The sequence below is a fragment of the Nannospalax galili genome, unplaced genomic scaffold, assembly GCF_000622305.1.
Source record: "Nannospalax galili isolate Female #2095 unplaced genomic scaffold, S.galili_v1.0 scaffold697, whole genome shotgun sequence".
NCBI lineage: Eukaryota > Metazoa > Chordata > Mammalia > Rodentia > Spalacidae > Nannospalax > Nannospalax galili.
In genome coordinates, this window is record NW_008339441.1 from 98345 (window position 1) to 113636 (window position 15292).

The 15292-nt window shown below is 49.7% G+C and overlaps 1 protein-coding gene across 2 annotated transcripts in view; it reads left to right on the forward strand.

Annotated features, from left to right (window-relative positions):
* Cry2 (cryptochrome circadian regulator 2) overlaps positions 1-12990 on the forward strand; it is a 35453-nt gene extending 22463 nt beyond the window's left edge. Inside the window, exons 10-12 of one of the 2 annotated variants that reach the window (XM_008834150.3) lie at positions 170-262; positions 1364-1505; positions 1982-2423. In XM_008834150.3, coding sequence (XP_008832372.1) covers positions 170-262; positions 1364-1503 — 233 coding nt within the window. In that variant the 3' untranslated portion in view covers positions 1504-1505; positions 1982-2423. Of the gene's footprint in view, positions 1-169; positions 263-1363; positions 1506-1981; positions 2424-10786 lie in introns of those variants that run through there. The other variant, XM_008834149.2, reaches the window with a different exon arrangement.
* Positions 12991-15292: the final 2302 nt, after the last annotated feature.

Consider the following 15292-nt stretch of genomic DNA (forward strand, 5'->3'; position numbering starts at 1 on the left):
GACACTGCAGGCTGGGTTAGATTGGGCTTCTGGAGCAGTGTGGGATGTTAGGAGGAGGTGGAAGCTGTGTTGTTGTCCATTCTCACCTTTCCTTTTCCTGTTTCTCATGCTCTACAGCATTCTGCAGTTCTGTGGGGTACATTCTGATTACCCGTTTCCTGTCCCCTAGGTCTTCTGGCATCTGTCCCTTCCTGTGTGGAAGATCTCAGTCATCCAGTGGCAGAGCCAAGCTCAAGCCAGCCTGGGAGCATTACCAACACTGGTGAGTAGCAGCAGTTGGCCTGCAGCCTCTCTGGCTTCCCTGGCCTTCTGTGGCCCACCGTCCAGCCTCCCATAATCTCTCTGTGTGGCCTTCTGCGGCCTCTCCCCTCCCTCGCCTACCTTGCAGCCTCCCTGGTCTTCTGTGGCCTGTGCCTCTACTTCAGTCATTCAGGGCTGAGGCCAGAATGAGCACAAGCCTTGAGGAACTTGTTCCCCTGGGGCAGACTGATAGTAAGGGACTCAAATGAGAACAACTCAGATAAGAATTGGGGGTGGGGGATAACATTGAGAGGCTTGATGGAAAGCGTCTGGGAGGAGGGGATCCTTTGGGTTGCTTTAGATGGAAGCAGCTAAGGGACACCTCTGAGCACTGCTTACCCACAGCAGGACAAGAACTGAGAAAGAACATTTCAGACAAAGGAAATAAGAAAAGGCGGAACCCATTTTAAGAACAGAGGGAGCCAGTGTGATGTGTCATGCGAGGATGAGCTGGGGACAAGGCCAAGCAGAACAGCTTTGGCTCCCAGTCTCATTGCCTCATGCACTGAAGGGGGCCAGTAGGGCAGGGCATGGTCCCATTCAGGTTTTAAAGGCTTCCTGCCTACTGCATGGACAGTGAGGAACAAGTGTGAGGACAAGGAAGTGAGGAAGGAGTGGCATGGGGATCTAGGCAGGAGAAGGTATGAACAGAGAGCAGTAGGAGGTCCTGAGCCTCTTCCCTTGGGCTCAGGAATGGTCCATGATGTAAAAGTGGCTAGAACTCCCAGGGTTTTTCCCGTCTGCCCCGCCAGCCTGACACCATGAACTGGACCCTGCTCATTGCCATTCAGAGAGGTGGCTCCAGGGCTGTAGAGGGAGTGCCTTAACTTCAGAGCAAGGACAGCAAGCAGAACAAATCAGTTTCTGGCCTGGAGCCCACGGGGAACTTGGAGGCCAGCAGGTCCTGCTGCCAGCAAGCCAGGCCATGTCCTCAGACAACTCCAGGCAAGGTCACTGCTGAAAGGAAGGGCAGGGCAGGGCTCCTTGTCCCCAAAGAGCAGCTGCTGCACAATGTGGAGTCAACTTGACTAGTGTCTGAACCTGTCACTTTGCCTCCCCATAGGCCCCAGACCACTGTCTACTGGCCCAGCTTCCCCCAAACGTAAGCTGGAAGCAGCTGAGGAGCCGCCTGGTGAAGAACTGAGCAAGCGGGCTAGGGTGACAGAGCTGCCTGCCCCAGAGCTACTGAGCAAGGATGCCTGAGAGTGAGTGCTGTCCACTTAGAGTCCTGGTTGGGGAGGAAGGTGGAAGAGGTGGGGTGCAGTTTGGAAAACTACCACTTGCCAGCAGAAAGTTCAAATAGTAAATTAGGTTAAACTCCAGTAAAAGACTGTAGGACTTTTGCTCAAAAATTTCACCATTTTGACTTTTCAATCTTTGGGCCTTTTTGTTTGTCTTGGTTTGTTTTGAGACAGGCTTGCTATGTAGCTAAAGCTGACCTCAAACTTGTAGCAATCCTCCTGCCTCAGCCTCCTGAGTATTAGGATTTCGGATCTGAGCCACCATGCCCAGTTTACCTTCTAAAATTTAAAAGGAAAAATTTTTTAAGGGAAGAAGGGCTTATTTTGGAAGAAAGAAATGTAAAAGTTGATATCTCCTTTGCTTGTTTTCTGAATGAGGAAAAAGAAAAAGGGGATCAGTTTTATTGTGTTTATTTCCTTACCCTTTCTACCCTCTAAAGTGAACCAAATTCAACCAAAAGAAATGAGAGCCTGGGATATGAAGCTGTTAAGTGGCCCTGTGACAGATCGGAGGCTGTACTCTGTATACGGGCCTGCAGAGGGCAGCACCGGGCTTCAACCAGCTGGAAAGGGCTCAGCCCTGGAAGGACCAGAGGGCCCAGCTTCCCACCTTCTGTCAGGGCCTTGCACACCCTGTCATCATCTTCCCTCCCACCAAGGCCACAGCTTTGCACATCCCTGTCAATGCTCATCTTTTCTGGAAGCTTCCTGAATATCATTAAAAAGGAAAAGAAAATCCCTGTCTCCTCCTCCTTGCCCAAAGGAGGATGGGCTTTTCTGCTTACTTGGGGAAATGTAGACAGCCATCTTCTCTGAACCACAGTCAGGCTGTACCTTATGTGTTGCAACTACAGTAGATTGGAAGGTGCTTTTCTCCATGGAGCTGTTTGGTCTTTTTTTCCAATCCTTCGCACTTTGGGGCCTCACTGGGACTGTCTGCGCAGTGTGTAGGTTTGTATGGACTGGGGCGCATTTGGGACTTTTACCCTGTAGATAGTGCCAGTAGACAAGTTGTGCTGCCTTGTCCCTGGAAAAGCCAGCATTGCCAATATGATGTGGAGCAGAATACTCTGTCTAATGAACTGGCCAGGCTGGATACTCTGATTTTGATGCAAGATCAAAAAACAGAGAGGTTAGGTGTAGGAATCAAGGTTGCACAGCAAGCTGATGGCATTCAAAGCAGCATGGCCTTGTTGCCAGCGCATGTTTGGCATGTAACATGGGATCTGCTCACAACAACTCAACAGCTTGCTTATGAAAGGAAGACTAATATCCCACAATTCCTTCCTACTAATATCCTAGACAAACAATACAGAAGAGAGCTGTTGGTGGGCTGTACAATCATGGAACATGAAACAAAACTTTGCACCAGGGAGCCTGAAAGACGAATTGGATTGCAGAGCAGATGGTATCTTGAACAGTAACAAAAATAGCTGAAGTTTACACAGTTTTGTAAATGTTAATCTCTGAGACGTCTTTCTTCCCTATAAATCAGGTTATTTTATATTTTATTTATTATTTTTATTTCATGTGTATGAGTGTATTACCTGCATGTATGTAAGTGTTCCTGTGTTATGCAGTGTCCATGGAGGTCAGAAGAGGGCATTGAATTTGGAGTTATGGTTGGTTGTTAGCCAGGTGGGTGCTGGGAATTGAACCAGGTTTTCTTCAAGAACAGCCAGTACTCTTTAATTGCTGAGCCAGCTCTCCAGCTGCCAGGTGATTGTTATAAAGATTAAATGCAGATGTTCCTGTTAGGAATGTGTGGGACAGCTAGTGCAGGTTCAGCATCCCTAAACCCAAACTCCCAAATCCAAAATGCTCTGAAATCCAGAACTGTTTGGTGAGTGCCAACAATAAAGTCTCTGCGAATAATCCAAAATTAAAAAAACTCCAGAATCTAAGACACCTCTGGTCCCAAGCACATCAGATAATGATCACTCAGCCTGCTGTTTGTCTTAAATACACAGGGATAATTTTTCTTAGCTGACAAGAGACTCAGAGGTGAATCCTGTGAGCTTTGGTGTTCTGGCTCTGATGGCAAAGCCAGTCTTCCTGAGGTTCTCATGGCTATTGCCTGGTGGCCCAGAGATGGCTTGGCTTTTGCAGCTCAACTGTTGGTGCCTCTTCAAGGCAGGGACAGGAGGACGGGGGATGACTGTGCTCGTTTACTTGGTTAACCTACATACATGCTCCCAATTCACAAGAAGGGTCCTGGGCTTGGGGTATGTTGTGAACTGGACTGGCAGCCTCTCCTTTCCATTGGGCATTGGTAGGAGGAGGAGACAGAAAGAAAACAAACCAGTAATTTAAGTATCAAGAGGCCATAAATGTTATGAAGGAAGAATGAAGTTGAATAAGAATATAGGAAAGCCTGGGCACAGAGAGGGTGCAGTTTTGTCAAAAGGGCTGCTAGTCCAGGGACTGTGTGGAGAAGCAGTGGCTTGTTGTCTGGACTGGCCCAGTAGGCACCTGAACAAACTCTAGGTGGAGTTAACTAGGAAGTGCAGCTCCTAGTGAATACCAATAATGTCACGGTATACAGGGTGCACAGCCTGGGCCTGGCTCAGAAGTCCTGGCAGACAGTGCTCTTGCTGGGATGGGGATTAGGATTATTCTTTCCTTGGTCTAATTGATCTTGAAGACCGTTAGCCCAGGCACAGGGGTCCCTTGGGGGCTTTGTAGGAGAGAAGAAGCTGAGGAAAAGGACATACAGACTGGCACTGGGCGGGGGGGCGGGGAGACTAAGCACTGGACCAGGGCCCTGTAGAGGACCAGGTGGGCAAGAGCTACTTGAAAGGCATGGTGCTGGTGCCAAGTGACGTCACAGCAGTGCAGAGGAGTGTCTCTTGCCTGCTAGTCCAGGTGCTCATGTGTTGGCCTACTGGGATCTCAGGGTCTGCTTCTCCTAGTCTGAGCTCTACATCTTCAAACAGTGGCTCTTTGGGCAGTTGGGCCAGGTGAGGCTTTTGAAGGTGGAATAGGGAAAGGACCAAGAGCTCAGAAGATGTGGTCAGGGCAGACATCCCTTTGAAACAGACAGGGGAGCCCCATGGCTTTAAAGAAAAAGAATGCACTGCCTTCCGTGCACTGACTGGGTCATTTAGGCCTCGAGTTGATGAGCACCCTCTGTTGTAACAGGGTTCTCAGAGGAGCTGAGCTGTTCTGGTTTCTTTCAATTGCTGTGAGAAAAACACTGACCAAAACCAACTTGGAGAGGAAAGGGTTTATCTTGTGTCTTCTAGGTCACAGTTCATCACTGAGGGAAGCCAAGGTACGCACTCAAGACAGGAACCTGGAGGCAGGAGCTGAAGTACAGGCCATGGAGAAATGCTACTTACTGGCTTGCTCCTTTGACCTGTGCTTAGCCTGCTTTCCTTTTTTCTAAAATATTTTATTTATTATTTTTATTTTATGTGTAAAAGTGTATTGCCTGTGTGTATGTGAGTGTACCCATGTTGTGCAATGCCACAGAGGTCAGAAGAGGGCTTTGGATTCCCTTGGAACTGGAGTTAAGAATAGTTTGTAGCCGCCATGTGGGTGCTGGGACTCAAATCCCGGTCCTCTGCAAGAGCAGTCAGTGCTCTTAACTGCTGAGCCATCTCTCCAGCCCCCAGCCTGCTTTCTTATACAATACAAGACCACCTGCCCAGGGTGGCACCACCCACATCACTCAACAATCAAGAAAATACCCCACAGACATGGCCACAGGTCAATCCAATGGAGATAATTCCTCAATTGAGAGTCCCTCTACCCAGGTGTGTAAAGTTGAAAACTAAAGCTATCCAGCACACAAGCCTATAGCATGAGTATGTGTTACAGGGGGGATTTATTAGATTGGCTCACAGGATGGTGGCTGGGTCATCGGACAGTAGCCATCTGCATACTAGAGAGACTGAGAATCCAGTAGCTGCTCAGTCCACAAGGCTGAATGCCTCAACAGTCCCAACCTGGTGCCAAAAGCCCAGGGGATTCCCGAGAGCAACTGGTCTCCAGTCCATACTAGAAGGCCAAAGAAGCTGGGATCTGATGTGAGCAAAGGAGGGCAGCAGCAGCAATAGGGTAGATGTGTTCACCAACAAAAAGAGAAGCCTGAAAAAGACAGCATAGCTTCTCCCTCAGGCCTTTCCTTGTGTGGGCTGCCTCTGGAAGGTTCTGCCATTCTGGGGAGAGTCATCCTCAGTGAATCCTTTCAAGAAATATCCTCACAGGCCTGTCTCTTAGTTGATTTCCAGATCCAATCAGGTTGACAACCAAGATTAACTACCTCATCTGTGATGGCTAATCACAGCTATAGCATCTTGTCACCTGCCCCACCGTGTGTAGTACATACATTGGCGAGAAAATGAAAACCCCTATTTGAAAAGTCTCCAGCACAGTGTCACCTAACATACTTCTGAGTGACTTTGACCATGTGACTATATGGCAGTCAGAACCTTGCCCTGCACTGGTGGACCACAGACAGGAGGCCATGGGCCAGTGGATAGTGTTGTATGGGTGAGAAGATTTGCTGTGCCCTTCCCTTCTTTTAGTTTTAGCCATGTGACTTGAGCCACAAGCTAAGGTGTGAATATCAATCCCTCTTTCCTATCATCTGAGGTTCTGGGCTCCATAACATTGTGATCTTGCTGTTTCTGGTACCTCCAGCTTGTCACAGTGCACATTATGGACAGTTTGACAGTTTAAAGTGATAGCATAGAAAACTGTGTCTGGGATCCGTAGATTCCATGCTCACCTCAAACCCATGCCAACTGAATGTTCTGCATTTAGTTTTTACAATGTTCACTAATCTGAATGGGAAAAAAAAACAAGATCCCAAACAGCTATCTTGTCAGCTGGTTCCCATAATCCCCAAGTGGCTGACTGTTCAGATTCCATTAGCCTCTAATTGTCCACCACTCCAGTTGTTTTACCATGGGGGAACAGCACATATTCTCCATTTGCCTGTGCTCCTTCCCCTCCCTGGCCATGCTTCCTTAGCACCATGGCTTCACCTCACTCACAGGCTCCCCTCACTGTCACCCTGACACTTGTTCAGGCATATACTCCCTCAGCTGCTATGTGACAGGCACAGCTCTGATAGGAGGCCAAGGCAACCCTGGCTCTGCACTCAAGCCCAAGTCTCCGTCCTGGGCTTGCACTCACTAGCCACACGACTTCAGTTGTCTCACTTCTCTGATTCTCAGTTCCTGATCTGGAAAGGGAAAAAGAGAACCCAGGTCCCCTTACCCTTTCCCTGGCATGTACTAAGTAGCTGTTGACTGACTGCTGGCCTTCCTTTTTTGTATGATGCAGGAAGTGGGAGGGCGTGACTGGCAGGGGACTGAAAGGTTCACTCTCTGCCCTGTTCAGGGCTGGACTGCCCTGTCTCAGTACTCAGGCTCTGAGCCACTGTGCGTCACCTTACATGGTAAGAGAGGAAGCCTTGAGACGCAAGGACAGTCTCCAAAGACCCCTGCACCCTCCTGCTGCTGAAGTTCCTCTGCTGGTACCAGCTCATGCATGCAATGCACTCTGTACCTGTGCTCCTCAAGGAAGGTGGTTGACAGACTGGGATTTCTTGGTAGCATCTAATGGATGGGAAGGGCTGTGAGGGCCAAGGTACCCATGAGGCCATCCTAACTCACCCGGGGTGCAGAGGGAGGCAGTCAGAACTTCCTTTCTGTTCTAGCTGCAAAATGGACAGCCGGGGGTTGATTTCCCCCATGGTGCCTCAGGCCTAGCTAGTCTTCCCTTTCCTTTGGTGCCTCTGTCATCATTTTCCTGTAAGGCTCATCATTTCCAGCCCCCTGCCTCACTGGGGAAATGCAGTTATATGCTGATCAAGCAGCTGGAGCAGCTAGTTGAACAGACCTTTGACTTGATGTGTAGACATGGGCAGGCTTGCTCTCTGAACCTTGGTGGTCTGTGGTAGTGACTTTGAATCTGTCACAAAGGGACTTGGGTGACTAGGGCTTATCTGAGGCCAGCCCACAGTACTTCCCATCATGAGTATGCCCCAAACTAAACCATACCCAAGTCAACATAGTCCCAGTAAGCATTCTACCCGGCTGCACTTCACCCTCTTCTCAGTGGAGACCGTATGGGCTTCACATCTTGAAGAAGCTGGTAGAAGATAGAGCTTCTCTCAGAGCACTACACGTGTTCACACAAGTTGACAGAATAGTGGTATTGAGAAGCAGAGGAGGGGAGGGAGGACAGGGAGAGGTAGATACCAGATCCCAGGTGCTCGTCAGGTAGGTTCTGGCATGCACAGAAAGAGCCTCTGGGTAACACTGATACACTGAATATTTTAAAGTTGTAAGAAAGGAATCTGAATGTTTTCCACAAAGAAATGATAAATGTTGGGACTGGAGAGATGGCTCAGCAGTTAAGAACACTGGCTGCACCTTCAGAGGACTCAGTTTCATTTCCCAGCACCCACATGACTGCTAACACCTGTACGGTTCCAGGAGCCCCCTTTTGGCCTCTGTGGGCATTGCACACACAATACATTTATATACATGCAGGCAAAACACACATACACATAAAATTTAAATGAATCTTTTTTTTTTTTTTACAAAAGGAATGGTAAATGTTCCAGGAGATAGATAGGCTTAAACTGACCTAAGCAATATATGCATGTGTGAAAACATCACATAATAAACTAGGCATGGTGGTGCATTCCAGTAATCCCAGCACGCAAAGGGTAGAGGCAGAAGGATCAGGACTTCTAGGTCATCCTCAGCTACATAGCAAAATCAAGGCCAGCCTGGAGTATATGGGATCTTGTCTCAAAGCTGGGCATGGTGGTGTATGCCCTTAATCCCAGCACTCGGGAGGCAGAGGCAGGTGGATCTCTGCAAGTTCAAGGCTAGCCTCATCTACATAGTGAGTTCCAGGCCATCTGAGGCTATAGGAAGACCCTGTCTCAATAAGACCAAAAAAAAAGAAAAAAGATATCTTGTCTCAAAAAGAAAAGAAAGAAGGGACAAGGAGAGAGAGGGAAGAAAGCAGGGAGGGAGAACCAAAAAATAACAGCAAACGATGTAGTATGCCATAATGTATAATTATGTACAATTTTATGTTTTACGTATCAATTAAAATGAATTTAATTTTAAAAATATGCCCATAACTCCAGTCTTCATGGACCATCCCTATGCTTACCATAACTTGGTCTCCTAATAGGTTCAGGGACTCCAAGAACAAGCCCTCGTTCTAGGGGACCTGCAGGCACTCCTTACCTCTCCCAGCCCTTCGAGTGGAAGAAACAAATGGAGGTTGCCCCCACTGGAGTTCCTGCTTCCAAACAGTCATCTCAGGGTTACCAGCGAGGCTCTGTGTGGAAGTGTCCCACAGCCTGTCTCCCAAATGTGGGTAGACCTTAGCAACAAAGTGGTTTCTTTGTAGCAGAAAAGAATGGCTAGTTACCGCAGCACATGCTTAAACAGCAAGACTGTCGACAGTTAGAGTGACTTTAAAGACTAAGACCCTCAGAATTGACCACAGGTAGTGCCCATTCCTGTGCCCATTTCTGCTGCTGCCCAGCTTCTGGCTAAAGTATCATATCCCCAGGATACAGTTGGCTTCAGATTTAGATGTCACCTTAAAAGGATGACATGAGCGTACCCCTGTGATCCAAACCTGGGACTTGGAGGCAGGAGCATGAGGACTGCATGAGGCCCTGTCTCTAAAAGTGAACAAAGGATCAAATGATTTGGATTCACATCTTCAAGTGTGTCTGACTTTTTAAGAGCATTTTCTCATTTCTAATAACTCCCAATTTAATTTGCTTGAGCATAAATCTTTATGCCACTATGTTGAACTTCTTTTTACACCTTATAAAAGTCTTAGTGAGGAATAATATAATTTAAAGGTTCCTTGTTGGTTAAAAACAAAACAGCAACAGCAAACAACACCACAGATGTTTTGTTGTTGTTGGAGTGTGTGGGGGGGTGTTTGTTTTGAGACAGTGTCTCCCTATAGTCCCAGTCAGCCTAGAAGTTGCTAGGTAGACCAGGGTGGCTTCCACCTCACAGAGATCCGCCTACCTCTGCCTCTGTCTTCAGAGTGCTTGGGTTAAAGGTGTGTGCCACTGCAACCCCACAGGTTTGAATCAGGAAGGCCTTGGCATTCCTGTCTTGACTGTCATATATGGGCACTCTTGCCAGTTCAGTTTCATGATCTATGAAAATGGAGGGCTAATGGGATGGCAAGTTGTCTTACTCTGTGATGGCCGCCATAGCTGAGTACTACAGAAGCACATCCTCAATTCTGGAGGCTCAAGTTCAAGATCATGGCGTCTCCCTTGTTCCTTTACATGAATCCCCCCACCCCACCGTCTGGGTCAAATTCCTCTTCTATATTGGATTTTATGGTCACCCTAGTCACCTATTTTTACCTAATTGAAGAGACTCTCTGAAGAGGATCATAGCCTGCTGGGCCTGGTGACACACACCTTTAATCCAAGCACTTGGGGGGCAGGGGATCTCTGTGAGGTCAAGGCCAGCCTGGTCCAAAGAGAGGGTTCTAGTCCAGCTAGAGAGACATAGTGAGACTGTCTTCAAAAACAAACATTTAAAAAGTAGAGGGTCACAGCCTGAGTACTGAGTTAGGACTTGAGCACATGAAAGTCGGGACAAGTGTGTAGGCGTGACCTGCAGTCACTCCCTCAGCCTGTTGTTACAGGCAGCCCAGCACTACCACAGGCTTACCCTGCTGTGGATGAGGCCATCTCTCCCTCTGCCCCAGACACAGGATGTTTTAAATCTTAAAAATGAGTCCCCCTATGTCCCTGCTCCCCATTCTTGTTCTCTGCACCAGGCTTTTTGGGTCTGTGTGTAGGAATTTGCTCACCTGCTAGTTCTAAGCTCAGTCATTGCCTCGCTCTACAAAACCACCAGAACCAGGCAACTTCTCATGCAGCTACTTTTTCTCACCCTCTGTCTCTGGAAGCAGAGCTATGCTCTTGTCATATGTGAGCAAGTGTCCCTGAAGGTTTTATGTGATAGCCATGTAGCCCTGTCCTCTACTGCCCTCAACCCCACTTGTTCTGAGTTCACACATCATAGATGCAGTGTTCGGCCACCCCTGTGGTTGCCCAGCAGCAGCAGTTTGCTGCTGGGACTGTGGCCTATGCAGCTTGCTCTTTGGGCCTTTCCCATTCCCAGTCTGAGCATCTCTAGGGAAGCAGCTAGAGGAGCTGGTGTCTCTGGGCAACTGAGCAGCCTCCTGAATGCCTCTTTGCACTTGTTTTTCTCTTCCAGCTGCAGAGCCATTACTCCGTGATCAAAGCCTGGGTGCCCAAGCTGCCACAGCCACAGAGTGCAGCCTGAAGAGAAGCTCATCACCAACAGAGATGGAGGAAATGTGTGTGTGCGTGTGTGCAAAGGAAGGCATGGTGTGCCATTTGTGTGTGCATGCATCTGTTTACACTCTCATCCGGAATGTTGCCTGGTTTGGAGGAATCCCAACCACCAGTGCTGCTTCCAGACCTCCAGACATGAGGCTAGAAGCTGTAACAGTGACCTGCCCTTGAGAGCCCCCTTCCGCGTCCCAGTAGAACATAGTGGTAGGAACCTAGCTGGAATTTGGTTTCTGCCTCCCTAGATGTCTCTCCCTTTCAGCAGACTGAAGAGCTAAAGGACCACATTTTTTAGCTCTTGTCCAAAGCATGGGAGTCTACAGGTATCAGAGTCCTGCTGAGTTCTCACTTTCTGACCCTTGGCAGGGCAGACTGCCATAGATGATCCCTGTCCAGACTTAGGCCACTGGCCAGTCTTCTGATTTTCAAGTCCTATGCCACTGAGTCTACTAGACCCTTTCCTAGCTATCTTGGACTAGCACAAAACTGTAGACAGATCTGGAGAGTTTCATATGGAAGTGCACTAAGATACCCAGCTGGTGTGCATTGTGCCCAGTCCTATCTGTGGCAGCCCAGACAGCGGCTCTGCCTTTGTCAGACCTGGAAGCCAAGTGAGGAATAGACTCCTAGTCTGTTGTGCCTTCCCTAGCAGCTGGAGGCCAGTCTTGGCCTATCCAGGAGCTATGGAAGGGCCAGGGTCCAAGCTGGTCCCTCCACCAGGAGGAAACCAGATGCTGTGGTTTAAGGGCCCCTGACTTCTGTGGCCACACTCCAAGGTGCCACATGCTCAGTGAGAACTGCTGAAACCTAGCCAAGGAAGCTGGCCAGTCTTTGTTCTGCAGGTTTCCAGGGCCTACCCTGGACTGTTCAGTGCCCACTCTGCCATGTCAGCTCTCCAGCAGCTGGACTACAGGAACTCAGACAGAGGGACTAAGGGGTGGGGCTCTGCCTAGGCAGTTGGCAGAGATCAAATAGAGAGCACACCTGGCACACCATAACCTTCCCAGGGGCAGTGGGAAGTTTGGCCCAGAGAAGCCAAACCTTGCATTCCAGGAAGGTCTAACTCTCCTTCCCACTGCCAGGCAGTGGGAAGAAAGAAATCATCAAAAGAATTATGAAAAGAAGGACTGTGGTCAACAGAGCAAGTCTTCCTTCCACCCCGTGGCCTGCGTTTGAGCCACAGCATGTGTGCGTGCATGTGTGAGTGAGTGTGTGTATGTGTATACGTGTGTACAGCTGAAAGGCTAATTCCTGTTTGGATTTTTGTTCTCACATGTAACATGAAGCTGGCCTCCGGGCCTTTTCCTCTCTACCTCCCCTGTGACCTTTCCTAGCCTCAGAGTTATTACCTTCCTTGGCCTTGGCCTCACTGTCTGTCTTCAGACCAGAACCTTGGGGGTCAGGCTCTTGCCTCCTCCAGCTGTCCAACATGACAGGCTTCTTCCTGAGATGGGTTTTCTCAGCAGAGAGCTGCCTTTAGAGTCCACCTGTTGTTATATGTCCATCACCCTCACTAGAAACACCCTGTAATCGTGTGGGGAAACAGGGCATAGGTGTGTGTTTAGAACCCTGGGGTGTGGGCCTCCCTGTTCCTCAGCCCTAGCCAAGAGAAAAGAGCCAGGGAATTTTGCTGGAGGGATAGTGGAACCAGCCTGGAGAGCTGGTCTGAAAGATCAAAGGCTGAGGGCTGGGTCCAGTATTTATTTCACAGTACCTTCAGCTCTTGGGAAAGTACCCTTCCCTGCAGTTTTGATGATGGCTCTCCTCTGAAGGCACAGGTTCCCCTTCTCCGTTGTCCCTGGCATGCTGGCCCATTTCCAGGACAGCCTTCCAATGGAAAGGAGCAGTCCATTCCTCCAAGAGTTATGGGGTAGAGTTGCCTGGAGTCCCAAGGTGTCTTCATGCCTTCCTCCGCCTTGCCTGTGTGGCTCTGGGAGCTGCCACAGAGTAGTGTTCCATATTCTGCTCCTGGTACCCTGCAAGGGGGAAGAGATGGTCGCAGGCAAAATGCACTTTATAAAGATTTGCTATTGCTATGTAAGTGTGTTTCTCCCATGGTTTGTTTATGAATATTTACTTGTTTTATAAATGTCCAATCCTGTCTGAGTAAAGCTGTGTTTTGTGTTGTCAATCTTGTGGGAGCCCAGGGACCCAGGGCTGCTGAGGCTAGGCCTGAGTGAAGCTTCAAGCCAGGCCATCTTGGTTCTGCTGGAGCCAGAAGCCTTACTCCTCCTTAGAGGAGGCTGTGTGAGCTCCCACTGTACAGGCTGGCACCAGCCCCGGAGCTTGGTCAAAGTTGGGGTCAGTCAGCCAGAACAATACAGAGCATTCTGGGTCTGGGACGAAGTTCCTGAGTGCCACCTCACAGTGACCTGCCAGCCTGCTTAGATCTCCAGATTGGGACCAGTCTGTGGCCCAGTCCTGCTTCCATCCTTTATGACATATACTGGGAAAGTATTCATGCCCTCTAGGTGGCATAGTTAAGACACAGTCAAGCCTGAGACCTGGATGCTGACTGTTTCAGGCCACCTGGCCAGAGCGCTGTGCACATGGTTGTTCATGGTGGTTTAAGGGGTTCAGGCAAAACCGAAGGAAATCACAATCTGCTCTACAGAGGCAGAAAGGGGAGTCGCTTTAGGCAGAGCCGTGAATGAACTGAGTGCCTTTCATGGCTCTGCCTAAAGCTCCTGCTGGCCTCCCCTCTCTCTAGCCTTCCCCTCTCTACTTCAGACTTCCTGTTGGCCTCTCTCTCCTCCTGACCTCCCCTCCTGCTGACTTCCCCTCTTTCTGACCTCCCATCTCTCCTCTGACTTCCCATCTCCTGCTGACCTCCCCTCTGTCCTGATGGTCTCCTTTCCCAACTCCAGCCCTCCACCCCTAGCTTTTCATGATGCTTTTATTTGGCTGGGGAAGCTGAGATGTATTTGTTCTTAAGCAGAAGGTTCTGGAAGAGGGAGCTGTCCCAGATGTACACCCTGACCTCCTGGGGATGCTGCCTAGCTGAGACAAACACGCATTAGTCATGATAATTAGGCAGGAGGCAGGAGCCAGAACAGCAGATGGTTACTTGAGAGCCGAATGTGAAGAGGCCTGAGCCAAAAGAGCAGCAAAGTTAAAGTGACCACACCACTTCCCAACCCAGTAGCAGGGAGGGAGAGCAGCCTAAGTTCTGGGATGTTCTCTGGACTGGTACAGGGAGGTTGGCCACTGCAAGGTCGGTGCTTGGAGCTCCTTGGTGGGTACCACATGGAAAGGGGGCCCAGAGTGCCCTATTGTCAGTTGAGATTTGCAAACAGGACTCCACAGGCTGTACAGGCTGAAGAGAGTATGCCCACCAGCCCTGTGGAGTGTCTCCATAGTTCTCTCTGTGACCAGAGGAGTGGTGAGACTTGGAGGCTCTGACCCAGCAAAGCTGGAGCCCTGGTCTTGGCAGCTCACACTCTGAGAGAACCTAAGCTGGAACCAGGAGAAAAGCACAGCCAAACTTAGCAAGGGCAGAGAGAATGGAAACAACCAAAAGACTCCTAAGAAGCTGATCCTGGGGCAGGAGGAAAGGTCCCAGGGCTTAAGGTGGGAGAAGCCAGCTCAGGAGTGTCTGGGTGTGTAAGAGGGAGTGCTCTGCAGAAAGTAGAGTTGGAATGCACCGAGTGCTGATGAGCAGAGCTTGGGAGTTCACACTAATCCCAGTGCCTAGGAGAAGAGTCAAGAGGATTGCCCTGAATTCAGGGTCAGCCTGGGCTACATAGTGACTTCTAGACAAGCCTGGAAACAAAAGTGTTGGGAAATTCCTGGCTCAAGGAGCCTTCAAAGAGCTGAGAAGCCAAGTGCAGGGCTCAGTTCACTATGGGTAGCTGGGGTGAAGGAGGTCTTGTCAATCTTGACAGAAAAGGCCTCTAGGGAGAATTCTTGGGGAGAGGCTCTCAGGACAGGAGTGAGGTGAGAGCTGGGCCCCAAGGGCAGGAGTGGGTGACCCCAGCCCCCAGTCACAGACATTTCTATTTTCCTCACAACCATCATGGTGGGATATTGTCCCCATTTCACAGACGAAGATACCAAGCCTTAGAGCTGCCCACTCACTTAGTTCAGGACCCCACTGCCTGTTCACATGTAGAGGCAGACTTTGTGCCATCTAACTCCACATCTCACTGCCCTTGTAGTCCACTACCCTGCTTTCTCTGCTATCTTCCACAATCCCCCTTATCCTACCTTTGCTTTGGGGGGGGGCAAAGAACCCTGGCACTAGTTACCTGATAACCTGGATCTAGGTCCAGCTCTTGTATGGGCGGGCAAAGCCCACCCTGGCCACTGAGGGCTTTGCAGGCGCGGGGAGAGTCCCATGGGATTTGGGGGGAGGGGCGAACCTGGGGCCAAGGGGCCAGGGCTTCGGCACCTCGGAGAGGGGCGGGGC